Genomic DNA, 13,572 nt, shown 5'->3' on the forward strand with positions numbered 1-13,572 from the left:
TTAAAGGTGTATAGTACTTTTCTATCGTCCTTCAGTGACTCAGTGATATAAATATTAAAGGTGTATATTACTTTTCTATCGTCCTTCAGTGACTCAGTGATATAAATATTAAAGGTGTATATTACTTTTCTATCGTCCCTCAGTGACTCAGTGATATAAATATTCAAGCTGTATAGTACTTTTTATCCCCCCTTAGTGACTCAGTGATATAAATATTAAGATGTATAGTACTTTTTATCACCCCCCAGTAGCTCAGTGATATAATTATTCATGACTCAGTGTAAGTCTCGGGACTTATGACGTTAAAATCGTGTTTAACAACGAACAAAAATTCGATGACGATGAACCCACTTTGAGACTAATAATGGCTGGAGACGGCTTGAATCTGTTCAGATGTCTCACTTTGAAGTTGTGGCCCTGCTGAGTATAGTGTAATGTTTCTTTAAACCATACGATCCAGACATAATGAAACAAGTACCCGAGGGCGAAGAGAATATCTAATTTATTTGCCATTAAAAATAATGCATCTCTTATCATCGTATACATACAATGTTAACTTCTATTACCTGGATTTGATTGGCTAAGTATATTCATTTCAATCCCTGTCGCATTAATCCACATTATATTTCTGAGAAATAAATAATCCGGATCTTATGATTCGAAAGTTATTTAACATATTCTTCGAATCGCGGTGTGTTTGCTTACTTTGAAAAATCTCGTGCCTAGAGGCGTTTCTAAAAATCAAGTAACAGCAGGGGATAAAAAGTTGAAAGTCCGGCGAGTATCCTGCCAAATACCAGAATTAAATAAAATTACCAAAGAAAAACATACACAGAAGTCTTGCACAACGTGTCACAAGAAAGTCACTGTTTTTTGGTATTATAAATCACAATGACTACATCATCTCTCGACAAAAACCAAAGTTAAGAACTAAAAAAATTTCCACAAAGCCCGTTTTATCTCTTTTCCTCCTATCGGGAATCCCCCTCTGACCTTTTAACAATCTGTGAAGGTAGAATTCTGTCCTATTAGATACACAGTGGTTAATGTTGGTAACATGCTTCGATATAGATACTTGTGAAGTTCGAGCGTTTTCCGCTAAGCGGCAGCACTCAGTCAGTAAAGCAATTACGCAGTGAAGAAAAAGGTTTAAAAAAAACTCATTTACGGTTTACTAAACAGTCTTTCTTAATTTGACTTTAATTTAAACGATACCTTTGCCTATCCTCACGTGCATATATGTATTTCCGTAACTAACTCGGCGATGTAAGCATTTATCAGGATTATGGCCGAAAAACACGTGATTAGTAGCAGGCATATTTAGATGATGAATTACAAAAAGTTAATTATATTTTCTGTAGATCAACATTATTAATAGCATGAAGGTCGTCACTAATGTTAAATCTTAATAACTAACTTTGTATAAATTTAGATGTGAGAGCTTAGATTCCAAAGAAGCCTGGAGGTTAGCAGGGATTTCTGGAGTTTACTTACGGATTCTTCTTGAACCTACCTACAGCAGGCTTTTCATTCTAGTTAGTCTGAAGCTTACCCACATTGAACTGTGCATTCTGAGGAACGCTAGAGTTTATAGTAGACAGTGGATTTGGGAGATATCCTGGAATAAAAAAGGGGGTTTTGGGGAACCTGAAAATGAATTTGCCTGCAGTAGGTTGTAGAATTAAACAAATAAAACACAAAACAGTAATCATGAGAAGAAACTACAGCAAGAAAACACAACAACAACAACAACAAAAGTAAAATCAGTAATACGAACATATTGAAAAATGCATAGTTTAAATGAAGAATACATGTAGAATGTAGTGAAGATTCACTGTCATAACATTCCTGAAAAGACACGATAGGAATGATGTTTTCATCTGATCAGATTCACTGTCATAACATTCCTGAAAAGACACGATAGGAATGATGTTTTCATCTGATCAGATTCACTGTAATAACATTCCTGAAAATGACACGATAGAAATGATGTTTTCCTCTGATCAGATTCACTGTCATAACATTCCTGAAAAAGACACGATAGAAATGATGTTTTCATCTGATCAGATTCACTGCCATAATCCTCTTGAAGAAACACCATGGAAATGATGTTTTCATCTGATTAGATTCACTGTCATAACATTCCTGAAAAAGACACGATAGAAATGATGTTTTCATCTGATCAGAATCACTGCCATAATCCTCTTGAAAAAACACCATGGAAATGATGTTTTCATCTGATCAGATCCACTGCCATAACTCTCTTGAAAAAACACCATGGAAATGATGTTTTCATCTGATCAGATTCATTGCCACAACTCTCTTGAAGAAACACCATGTAAATGATGTTTTCATCTGATCAGATTCACTGCCATAACTCTCTTGAATAAACACCATGTAAATGATGTTTTCATCTGATCAGATTCACTGCCATAATTCTCTTGAAGAAACACCATGGAAATGTTAAATGTCAAGTTAAAGTCAAAAATGTAAACCAAATTAGATCTTAGATAATGGACAACAAATTCAGCAGAACTGTTGAAGCAGAAAAACAGACTACATCAAACCTTCTAATTGGTCCTGTAAAATGTACCTTCAATTCTGATTGGTCCTGTAAGGTGTACCTTCAATTCTTATTGGTCCTGTAAGATGTACCTTCAATTCTGATTGGTCCTGTAAGGTGTACTTTCAATTCTGAAGGGCTATTCCCAAATTTAGAACTGATAAATTAGAGGACCAGCTAATCAACGGCCAATTCTTGGGCTACTTTTCTCTGATCAAATAGTTGGATTTGCCCATCACCTTTATTGCGCACCCACAGCCCGAAAGTGAGCGTCATCTCAATTACGTCACGTGATACGACGGAAATTACCACACGTGCGTTTATTGGCTGAATTTCACTTGCGTGTTTCAGGCGTGTTCTTTTCTTCTGAAAGCTACTGTCTTTCTATTTCATGCGTTGTTCACATTCTTCATTTACCTTTTAAACACGAAGTAATCGCAGGAAAAGCTCCTAAGACAGAGTTTATTTTAGAGTCTCTAGCTGCTGACAGGTCTTTAGCATCCGAGGGTTATGTTTGTTTCTTTGTTTTGAATTTCGCGCAAAGCTACACGAGGACTATCTGGGCTAGCCGTCCCTAATTTAGCAGTGTAAGACTAGAGGGAAGGCAGCTAATCATCAACACCCACCGCCAACTCTTTTACCAACGAATAGTGGGATTGACCGTCACGTTATAACGCCCCTACGGCTGAAAGGGCGAGCATGTTTGGTGTGACGGGGATTCGAACCCGCGACCCGCAGATTGCAGGTCGAGCACCCTAACCACCTGGCCATGCCGGGCCCCGAGGGTTATGCTTTATACGTTTAGACTAGTCCCGACACCCTAAGGATTTTCTTGGTCCGATGATAAGTCAAATTCATAAGGTGTATTAGCCACATTATTCTGGAACTTTCTGAAATACCACACAATATTCCCTAAGCAAATAATACATTTTCCTCTTAAAGTTTAAAAAAAGGAATATATATATAAACAACAACTCTACGTATATATAAATGCAAATCACACACCGGATATTCAGGTGTGGCCTAGTGGTCCAGAGTGCCCGGACTGTAAATCTGAGTATTCACAGTTTGCGAACAATAACGGGGTATGGGTGGAGGTGTAAATTTGAGCAATCAAAGTGAAATAAATTACAAATTAGATAAAACGATTAATAACATGACACGTATTTTAGTAACATTTGATGCGTGTGTGGAAATTCCAAACAAAACGTATGCCACGTGACACAACCTGCGATATTATCTAAATTCCCGGTAATGTATCGATGAAGATCTCCATAAGCACCGGATCACCCTATTTTATAAATAATCACGTGTGCCATATGCGTTTACCTTTCGTGCCACTTGCGACACGTGCGCCTCGGTTTGGCCACCTCTGCCCTAAATTGTAGAAACTCCTGTACAGTTATAAGTTAATTGAATTTCTAAGTTTGAAGATATAAGTTATTGTGCAGTTTGAGTTTCTTACACTTTTTTTATTATTTTGACGCTAAGATTCGTTTCATTTTAGGTAACGTCAGCTTTTCAGCGATGCTTTACGGAAGACTTGACAGCGACCTCTATTAAGAAAAACAATCAAATACGTCACGTGAAGAGATTAGTGACCACACTCTGTTTCCAATCGACTTTTGTTCCTCAATGGCTGGAGAAATATGACAAGGCACCTTTACCTCTAACAACGGTAAGTTTTTATTTTCGTGGAATATGTTTTCTTAGGCTTCTTATGTTTTTGTTTGGACTTAGAACGACGTTTGTGGCACTACGCCAAAGGCATAAAAAACGGTCTACTTGTCAAATACATTGTCTAAATACACTTTGAATGTAGTCTTTAATATATAATGTTACGCCTCTGATCGTTTGTTAATTTCCCGTATACTTTCTTTCGTATGAAATTTTAGCGATACAAGTCATTTCTTAAATAAAACTAGTTTATTCTTTCTCAATTCAACTTTGTAATACACTTAATTTCTCCAGTTACTTTAAACACACGCTATAATTCACAATGATTCACGCACTTACTTACGGTTACTACCGCGCTTGACTCAATTGTCGGTCTTTATCTCTGTCTGTCTGCAATTCAATATACAGGAATAGAGGGCGCCTAGCACATACTGGATTATTCGTGATGTTCCCCGATCCTTCTAGAATATTATGACGTGTTACCAGCCTCACGTGACTACCGCTGTCGTAACAATAAAAACAGACATCAGTGATAGTTGTTTTGGTGAAAGACATACACGTTAGATGAGCATAAGACTTAACAAAAAATTCCGAATTAAATCTTCTCATTATTTAGAATGAAACGATAGTATAAATGAACGTTCAGACGACTTAGAAATATTAATATATGTGATTTTTACAAAAAGCTAAGCTATTGTTGATTTCAGAAATTGTGAACAGTAACACAAAGACATTTATAAAGTTTCCCATTGGGTCAACTTTCACCACGACTGAACATCCACTAGCCCTAGAAAGATGTTTTGGTTCACTAATGTAATATCGAAGCTCGTCCCACAGATATTTAATGAGATTGAGATCCAGTGTTGGTCAAGGAAGATGATTCATGTGTTTGAAACATTTTCATACTTCTTGTGTGGAAGATATTATTGCATTAGAAGAATCCTTGTTCATCAAGGTCAGCATTTTTGGGTAAATGCAATTGGCTACAAAGTTCGAGTTCATTTTGTTATTATTCTTTACAGTGGAATCAAAGGACCCAATCCCTAGCATGATCATGTTTCCCACACCATTATACCACCTCCAGAAGCTATCTCTCTCTCGTAATAACAAGAAAAGCACCAATCTATATATATAATAGCCAAATGTCTGTCTGTCATGCTCTGTATGTCCTGGCCCCACAGTGGCACAGCGGTATGTCTGCAGACTTACAACGCTAGAAACCGGGTTTCAGTATCAGTGGTGGTCAGAAAAAATATAGAAAAAATTACATATGAAACTGCTTCTTTTCAAGAGTACATTCCAAGAAAATTATTCATTTTTTGCAATTCCTAAAATTTCATGTCAACATCGATCCTCCAGTCTTCGTATGTTCTGAAAGGTCAATCTGAGAAGAAAAACTTATTAAGGACAAAATTGTTTCTTTTCGACTGGTTAAAAGAAATACTTCGAAAATAGTAGCATGAACGAAAAAGAAATGAATAAAGAGAGAAACGTGTTTGACTATATGTATTTGTTATTCAGTTTATATTTTGTACCTAATTTTTCTATGTCGGTATTATATACATGCGCGAATTTATTGTACCATGTCGAATAAATTGACTTGACTTGAATTGAATATCTCCCCATTGACAACTGTCAAAAAACGCTCACTTCGGTAGCGTTCTTTTCTTGCGCTCAGTAAAATAACAAGGAATGGTTGCATCAAGTAGAGAAAAAAAACCTCCCAGTAACTACTTAGCGAACCTGAGCGCTCTATTGTGCTGGATCCACCCATTACGTCGGAACCCAAACATGTTTGCCAACAATGCATTGCAGTCAGTCTCCTTTGCTTAAAAACAAATTCAATGCATTTTTCCTCATTGAAGTAACACAGATAATGACAAAAAAACGATTCTAAACAGCCTACTAGACAATCATATTGCATTTGCGCTATGATCAAAAAGGGGTTGGGTTGACTGCACATTTTATATTTATTCACCATTGAATTGTTTCAACGGACATATGCTAGTGAATCAATAAGGTAATGTTTTCCTCTTTACTGAGTGTCATGTGGTAGTTTATGGTAATAGTACTGACTGTCAAGTGCTGGCAGTTGAAAAGATTGTTTAGTATTTGTTACACTTTAAAATCATTATTTTTCCCAGTCTGCCGCCATGTTTCAGTGGACACAGTTGTTTCAAGTGGCAGACATAATCCTTTTTTCATTGCGACTGTTATGTATGTTTGAAAGTCAAAGGGACCTTTGTTTTTACCAATTTCCTTGATAGGACTAAAGTTATAGAGCCAAAGACATATAAAATGATAAGTTTGTTTTGCATATGTAAATAGAATGTTTCATAAAAGTATGTGGGGCACTTATAAAGTTGCCAGTCAATCTAAGAAACGTTTCTCTGCCAGATAAAATTGTTATTCTTTTATAGTCGATCAGTTCTTGAGTACTACAAATTTAGCACCTAAGTTCCATGACGTCAAATGTCTAGTGAGAAGTCATCTATATTTCGTGCCTATAATTATTGTACCGTCTTTCACAATGTACTATGGCCAGGTGGTTAGGACGCTCGACTCGCAATCTGCGGGTCGCGGGTTCGCATCCCCATCCCACCAAACATGCTCGCCCTTTCAGCCGTGGGGGCGTTATAATGTGACGGTCAATCCCACCATTCGTTGGTAAAAGAATAGCCCAAGAGTTGGCGGTGGGTGGAGATGACTAGCTGCCTTCCCTCTAGTCTTACACTGCTAAATTAGGGACGGCTAGCGCAGATGGCCCTCGTGTAGCTTTGCGCGAAATTCAAAACAAACAAACAAACACAATGTACTGTAACTTTTCCTTCACTTTCCACAGGTTATTAGCCTAACAGCGTTGGGACGAATGGCATGTGTGATAAGAGAAATTCAACGCCCTCTGCTAGTGTGGGAATTGGCATTTTCGGTGAGATTTTTTCACATTTTTTCTTTATTATAAAATGTGCAATATTAATGAAAGTAACACTACACAATTTTCAACAGAGATAACACTTGTTTTAAAATACCTCAATCTTATTATAACATGATCAGGTTATGTAACAAAGAATGAAAATATTCACCATTAGAAATGTTGTAACTCAAGTCAAGTAGCTTGTAGGCTAACATTTGGGCTTCGATTCCTCGATATGAATACAGCACAGATAGCCTATTATGTAACGTTGCGCTTAAGTCTTCCAGTGGGTCAACGGTAAGCTTACATACCCACAGCGCTGATATCCGGGGTTCGATTCCCCGTGATGAACAGAGCGCAGATAACCCTTTGCGTATCTTTGCACTTAAAAATAATAATTAAAATATACATGCGCAAAAGCAGAGTTTTTTGTTTCTTTTAAAGACTAAAAAATAATAAATTTCTAACTATTAAATACGCGGGACATGGCTTAGAGTGGTTATCGTGCCAGGTTACAGGTCCAAGGTTTAAGACGTGATGCTGCTGAACATGCTTCACACTTTCAGCTGTGACGTCAGTCTTGCTTTTCTATATACATTATGGTAGATGCTACTGATTGGCAGTACTATCTCTGCCCCCTCCCCCAGTGGCACAGCAGACTTACAACGCTAGAAACCGGGTTTTGATACCTGTGGTGGGCAGAGTACTGATAGCCCATTGTGTAGCTGTGTTTAACTTCAAACAACCAAACAATTACTACCTCTGATCAGTAATCCAAAATCAGAGCCGATAGTACCAGCATCCCAGGGGTGTCTGATCTGGCAATTTATCCTTTGTGCGCATGCGTTCCCAGTGAAGTTGATTGTTCCTATTATTGAATAAAAAAATCCATTCACATAGTAAAAAAAATGTCACTTTCAATTATTGTACAAGCTCTTTAACGAAAATAACTTGGAAACGACAGTTCTTCCAATCATCATGAACTGACCGAGCTTATAAAACACCATAATCATGACGTAACAGAAAAGTTTATTTATGGTCAGAACATCAACGCTACTAGAGATAGAATTTGAAGGGCAAATTGTTGTTGAGGTCAGGCCTATGGAAGCTCCTTACTTTTTTTTTATTATTGATAATTCAATAATATGTGGCCTGTCACTGGGTTGTACTGGAGCTTCACAGCACAGGCAGTAAAGTCGTAAAACTGATACTCTACTGCCAGTTCTTATGTTCCTGGGGGAGTCGCATTTAACCCCTTCATTTTCCCACAGTAATAGGTTCGTTTATCTACGATCATATTCTGGGTGTAACCTAGTGGTTAGCTTTGATCGTGAATTCGATAGTTTATGGTTCGTGGCCCATCAAAGTTTTTAAAATGGTCTAACCTTAGTGTGTTGAATAGCATTATAAGTTTATTTATTGATAGTATTAAGTCTGGTAAACTAAACTAAAGCAAAATAACATACACAAGTTACGGTGTTAATTTATCTATTTATCGAATATAGGCCGTACTTAATAAAGGCTTAACTAATGTTAGGCCTAAGACAAGTGGACTTATAGATTAGAATTATTTTGTATTAGTTTAGAAACTGTATATTTAAAGAATTACTGTTGCAATAAAGATACTAATTTGACCACAAGCGTTTTGTGAGTCTCTGCTGGTTTGATAATAATATATTACTACCATTCCTGTTAATCTGAATGTTCATTTGTGTTTTTACAGAAATGTTTACATGATGAGGACTCACAAAAATTGCAAAATTCCGGTAAGTAACGGTCTCAAGAAGGTATTTATAAAGTTTCCGATTAGGCCTAGTAAAGTAGTTATTTTGTAATATCTAATTGATTCATCTTTTAAACAAATGTAACAAATTGCTACACATGGTTGATACAGATTGGATATTTTGTTGTATGACTTTTCTATCTACACGTAGTTAACTAATTTAAGGTAAACATATTTGGATAAAACTGTTAATAAAAAGCCATTAGACATTTCGCTGTGTAGGGTAATAAGGAAAGTCTTTAAAAAATGTAAACAACGACGCTCTCTATAACACAGCTCGTCAATTTTATTTGTTTGTTACCCACCAAGGGTATCGAAACCCGGTTTTTAACGTTATAAGCCTTCAGACTTACTGCTGCGCCATTAGGGGAGGGGACTCATTAGAACGTTATAGTTGTAAATTGGGTATCATTTTTTATGCATTAGTATGAGGACTATGACAACATTCATTTTCATTTTAAGGTCAGTAAATTTAGATTGTTTTGAAATTTTTATACTTTATTCCCATGTTTTATGAAATAACCTAAGATTCCATTAGTGAATTAAATCGATCAGGAGAAACATTATAAATAGAGACCATTCCATAAAATAATGGTCAGAAACAAAACTTTGAAACTAACTTTAGTTTTTCCGATATTCGCACATAGTTACACAAGGGCTCTCTAAACTACCCGTCCCTAATTTGAATTGATAGACTAGAGAAAAAGTAGCTAGTCCGCCAAAACTTTGGCTACTCTAATCGAATAATAGAACTTCACATCACTTATAACGCATCTACGGCCAGAAAGTGCAAAGCATGATTTTGTAACAACGGGACGCGAACCGTGAACCCTCACATTTGCAGTCCGGTCCACTAACTTAAACCTAGAATTTCAAATGCTAATATTTCCTAATGCAGCTCAGTTCAGACCTAAATACATTCTATTAATATTCTTGTTAATATTTCCTAATACAGCTCAGTTTAGACCTAAATACATTCTATTAATATTATTGTTAATATTTCCTAATGCAGCTCAGTTTAGACCTAAATACATTCTATTAATATTATTGTTAATATTTCCTAATACAGCGCAGTTTAGACCTAAATTAATATTTCCTAATGCAGCTCAGTTTAAACCAAAATACATTCTATTAATATTATTAATTTTAATTGCAATGTTTAGATGTTATTCGTGTCATATTAAACTTAAAGGGTATACAATTCCTCCAAATCTGTTTCGTACTGTTACGACAGCAAAAGGCACGTGACGCTGGAAACACCTCATGAGTTTCTAGAAGGATCATGACTGCTCTTGGCAACTCTAGTGTTTGCCAGACGCCCTCCATTTTTGTATATAATCCCGGCAAATAAAGCGAAGGTAAAGTGACGGCATATATAATCGCAGATAGCAATTGAAGGGAGATATAGAGACAGATAATTGAGTCAAGTGATCGGTAGTGACCGCAAGTAAAGTGCGTGAATCGTTGTGAATTATAGCGTGTGTTTAAGTTAAAGTGACCGTGGAAATCCTGTGTATTGCAAAGTTGTATTGAGAAAGAATAAACTAGTTTTATTTAAGAAATGACTTGTATCGCTGAAGTTCCTCGGGAAGAATTTTTACGGGAAATTAACAAACGACCAGAGACGTAACAGTACGTTTCAATACGAACATTACTTTATCAACTAAAACGTATACGTAGTCGTGTTAGTTTAACATCTTAAATTTAAGATTTCTGCTAACGTTTTAGGTAAGAGTATCATTATGGATTATTATACAGGTAATACAATCGCCTAAGCTATAATTACTACATTGTTGAAGCACTTGATTACATAATTAAACCTGTTGACACTTAACGAGTAGTACGAATACAAACCATAGTGTAAACACGTGTTGACCCCTCACAATGAAACTGTTTCTTACAATGACAGTTGGAGAAAAGACACGTTCATTATGAATATAATCAGGTTCTGCTTGATATCCGAGATATAAGAAGTGTTTTGTTTGTTTTATCAGGATGGTTACAAACTTGTTTCACATGAGAGGTGTCGTTCAGTGTCGGAAGCTTCAAAGATTATAGACAGAGTGATTCAACAGAATATGCAGTATAGAAACATAAAAAAAAGTGGATGACAGAATGCGCAGTGCACAGACATAAAAAAATTGGATGACGGAATGCGTATTGTATACACACAAAAAATGGACGACTACAATTGGTAGATTTAAATGTCGCTATCTAGTATTTTTGGTGTTGATTTAAATATAACTTCAACATTCGTTAAATTTACTTTATTGTAATTAATGCATAATTCAAATATTGATCAATGTTGTAAACTACGTGTATTTGTTGTCATTTTAGGTATTTCTGTAGTTTTTAATTTGTTATGTATGTAAAGATGGATGGGTATTATTTTATTAATCATAGTTATAAATTATCGAACTGTTTCTGTATTTACTTGTTTTCCAGTAACATTGATAATTGTTGTTGTTTTTCTTTCAGGACCACAGCTGATCCAATGAAAAATGTTCCTCTCTTTTCAACTATTTCTTTTTTTTAGTAAAACACCAGTAGCATATGAATAAATATAACGATAAAAGTCATAAGGTTTCGTTTTTAAAGAATCGCCTCGAAATTCTGGGCACGACGATTTTCAGCTTATTTTTCGTAAGCTCGTTAGAACAATCACATGAGCATAATTTTGTTCTCAAGTTTCAAAATACAGTCACATATTTGATGTACCTATCGTGCAAGTTATCGAAATTTTATCTTGCACTTTTTATCTTTTTTTTTAAGAATGTCTACTCATACAACTGTTACAAGCTGACAGTAACTTTGGTGAATAATGAAATTAATTTGTACATTACAACTGTGTATGCAAATAAACGTTCTTGTTCAAACTCAGGTAAACCTCTGCTTATCAAGTGTACACCACATAAAATGAAGTGAAGGTAAAACATAAAATGACAGTAACAACAATGTATATTAGTAAGAACTGCTCAATTTATTTTTGCAATGCGTAATTCTAAAATTGAAGATATAACCCATAAGAATTAGTCATGATTCTATTACCTACATTGTAAAATGTCAAATATGAAGCTCGGATGCAGTGTACCCTTGTCAGCTTCCAACAAAACCAGACAGATACTTCTTGAACACGGACTGTCAGTTTATAGTTATCATCAGTGTACAGAAGAACACTGGAGACAAGGAGCTACTAACATCCATGAAAAAAAAGACTTGAATTTTTTTTTTACACAACATATAATGTGATTTGCTGATGTTTTCACCTTCAATAATACTCCGTTTTTTTATTTATTAATTTACGATCTTATTGTAAGATTACTTCTACAACCAGGCCTAATAACCTTCACGTCCGCTATTTTCATAAAATATTAGTGCCACCTACAATGGATTACGTTTTTCAATATATCAGTGTCTAAGACTGTAAGGGATGCAGCAAGTAGGCTTGGGTGAGGGTGTACATATATATCTATATACACAAATATATAGTTTTACTAGCTACAACCCTTGTTAATCATTATTTTTCATAAGCCGAAAACTTATTTTCGCTCATATTTCAGCAATCTTTCGTATGCGTTCCGCACAGTTACACCTACATATACAGTTTATTCGGTATATAGTTTATATTACCAATAGAAAGCAGTCTGTACGTTTGTTTGTAATTAAGCACAAAACTACACAATGGGCTATCTGTGCTCTGCCCACCACGGGTATCGAAACCCGGATTCTAGCACTGTAAGCCCTCAGACATACCACTGGGGGGCAGCAGAGACATGTGAAGGGATTGTCATGCCTTAGTGGTTAGGGCACTCGATTCGCAATCCTACAAAATCATTGTGATGATGAACAAGTAATTATATTTTCGAAACATACACGTTTAATGCATTTTATGCATCATTAACAAGATCTAGACTCAAACGTGTTTCGTTTTGCGAAAGGATTGTTCAGATAGTGTCTAACGTGTTTCGTCTTGTGAAAGGATTATTCAGATAGTGTCTAACGTGTTTCGTTTTGTGAAAGGATTGTTCAGATTGCGTCTAAGTGAAAAATGTACAAATTAAAGTGGTCTTCTTATTTCACTCGCATGATTTAAAGGTCAGCGATTGAATAACAACCTTATTGCCGATTGTCTACCACTTTGACATGAAAAAAACGTGCCGACCACGAACGAATGATTTATTACCAATGTTTATGTTTCAAGTGAACTAGTTCATTTGTATTAGGGGTTTTCGTTCTTCTCCACCCCTTCCTTGCCGCCATTACTCACAGAATCTTTGAAAAATCTATGATTTCATTATTTTAAGCTGTATAAAGTTATTCAATACGAGGTAACAGTAATAAATACCGTGAAATATAAAATCGCAAAACTTAGTTATTGTAGTTGAGAAACATTTCCCGCGTTAACTTTGATTAATGGCGGGAAATTTCAGCACTACTTTACGATCCTCTTGCTAACCGAATGATGTCATTTCTAACTGCCTAGAGAAATTGTAAGTCTGGATTTTGCTCTGGAATGTGATTAATCTCAATATATGCAAAAAAGCTTGGGAAAAAAAGGAATCATGAAAGCTCCAAACCCCACGCCAATTCAATGTTGAATAATGCCCTCAATCGCAAAGGTAATGATAGTTACAA

At 35.8% G+C, this 13,572-nt stretch overlaps 1 protein-coding gene across 3 annotated transcripts in view; it reads left to right on the forward strand.

The window, feature by feature from the left end:
• LOC106472822 overlaps window positions 1-11,817 on the forward strand; it is a 21,656-nt gene extending 9,839 nt beyond the window's left edge. For 2 of the 3 annotated variants that reach the window (XM_013933490.2, XM_022401360.1), the window contains 4 exons: window positions 4,071-4,241; window positions 7,083-7,169; window positions 8,878-8,920; window positions 11,416-11,817. In XM_013933490.2, coding sequence (XP_013788944.1) covers window positions 4,071-4,241; window positions 7,083-7,169; window positions 8,878-8,920; window positions 11,416-11,435 — 321 coding nt within the window. In that variant the 3' untranslated portion in view covers window positions 11,436-11,817. The remainder of the gene's footprint in view (window positions 1-4,070; window positions 4,242-7,082; window positions 7,170-8,877; window positions 8,921-11,415) is intronic. The other variant, XM_022401359.1, reaches the window with a different exon arrangement.
• Window positions 11,818-13,572: the final 1,755 nt, after the last annotated feature.

This window comes from Limulus polyphemus, unplaced genomic scaffold, assembly GCF_000517525.1.
Source record: "Limulus polyphemus unplaced genomic scaffold, Limulus_polyphemus-2.1.2 Scaffold5637, whole genome shotgun sequence".
NCBI classification, from domain to species: Eukaryota; Metazoa; Arthropoda; class Merostomata; order Xiphosura; family Limulidae; genus Limulus; species Limulus polyphemus.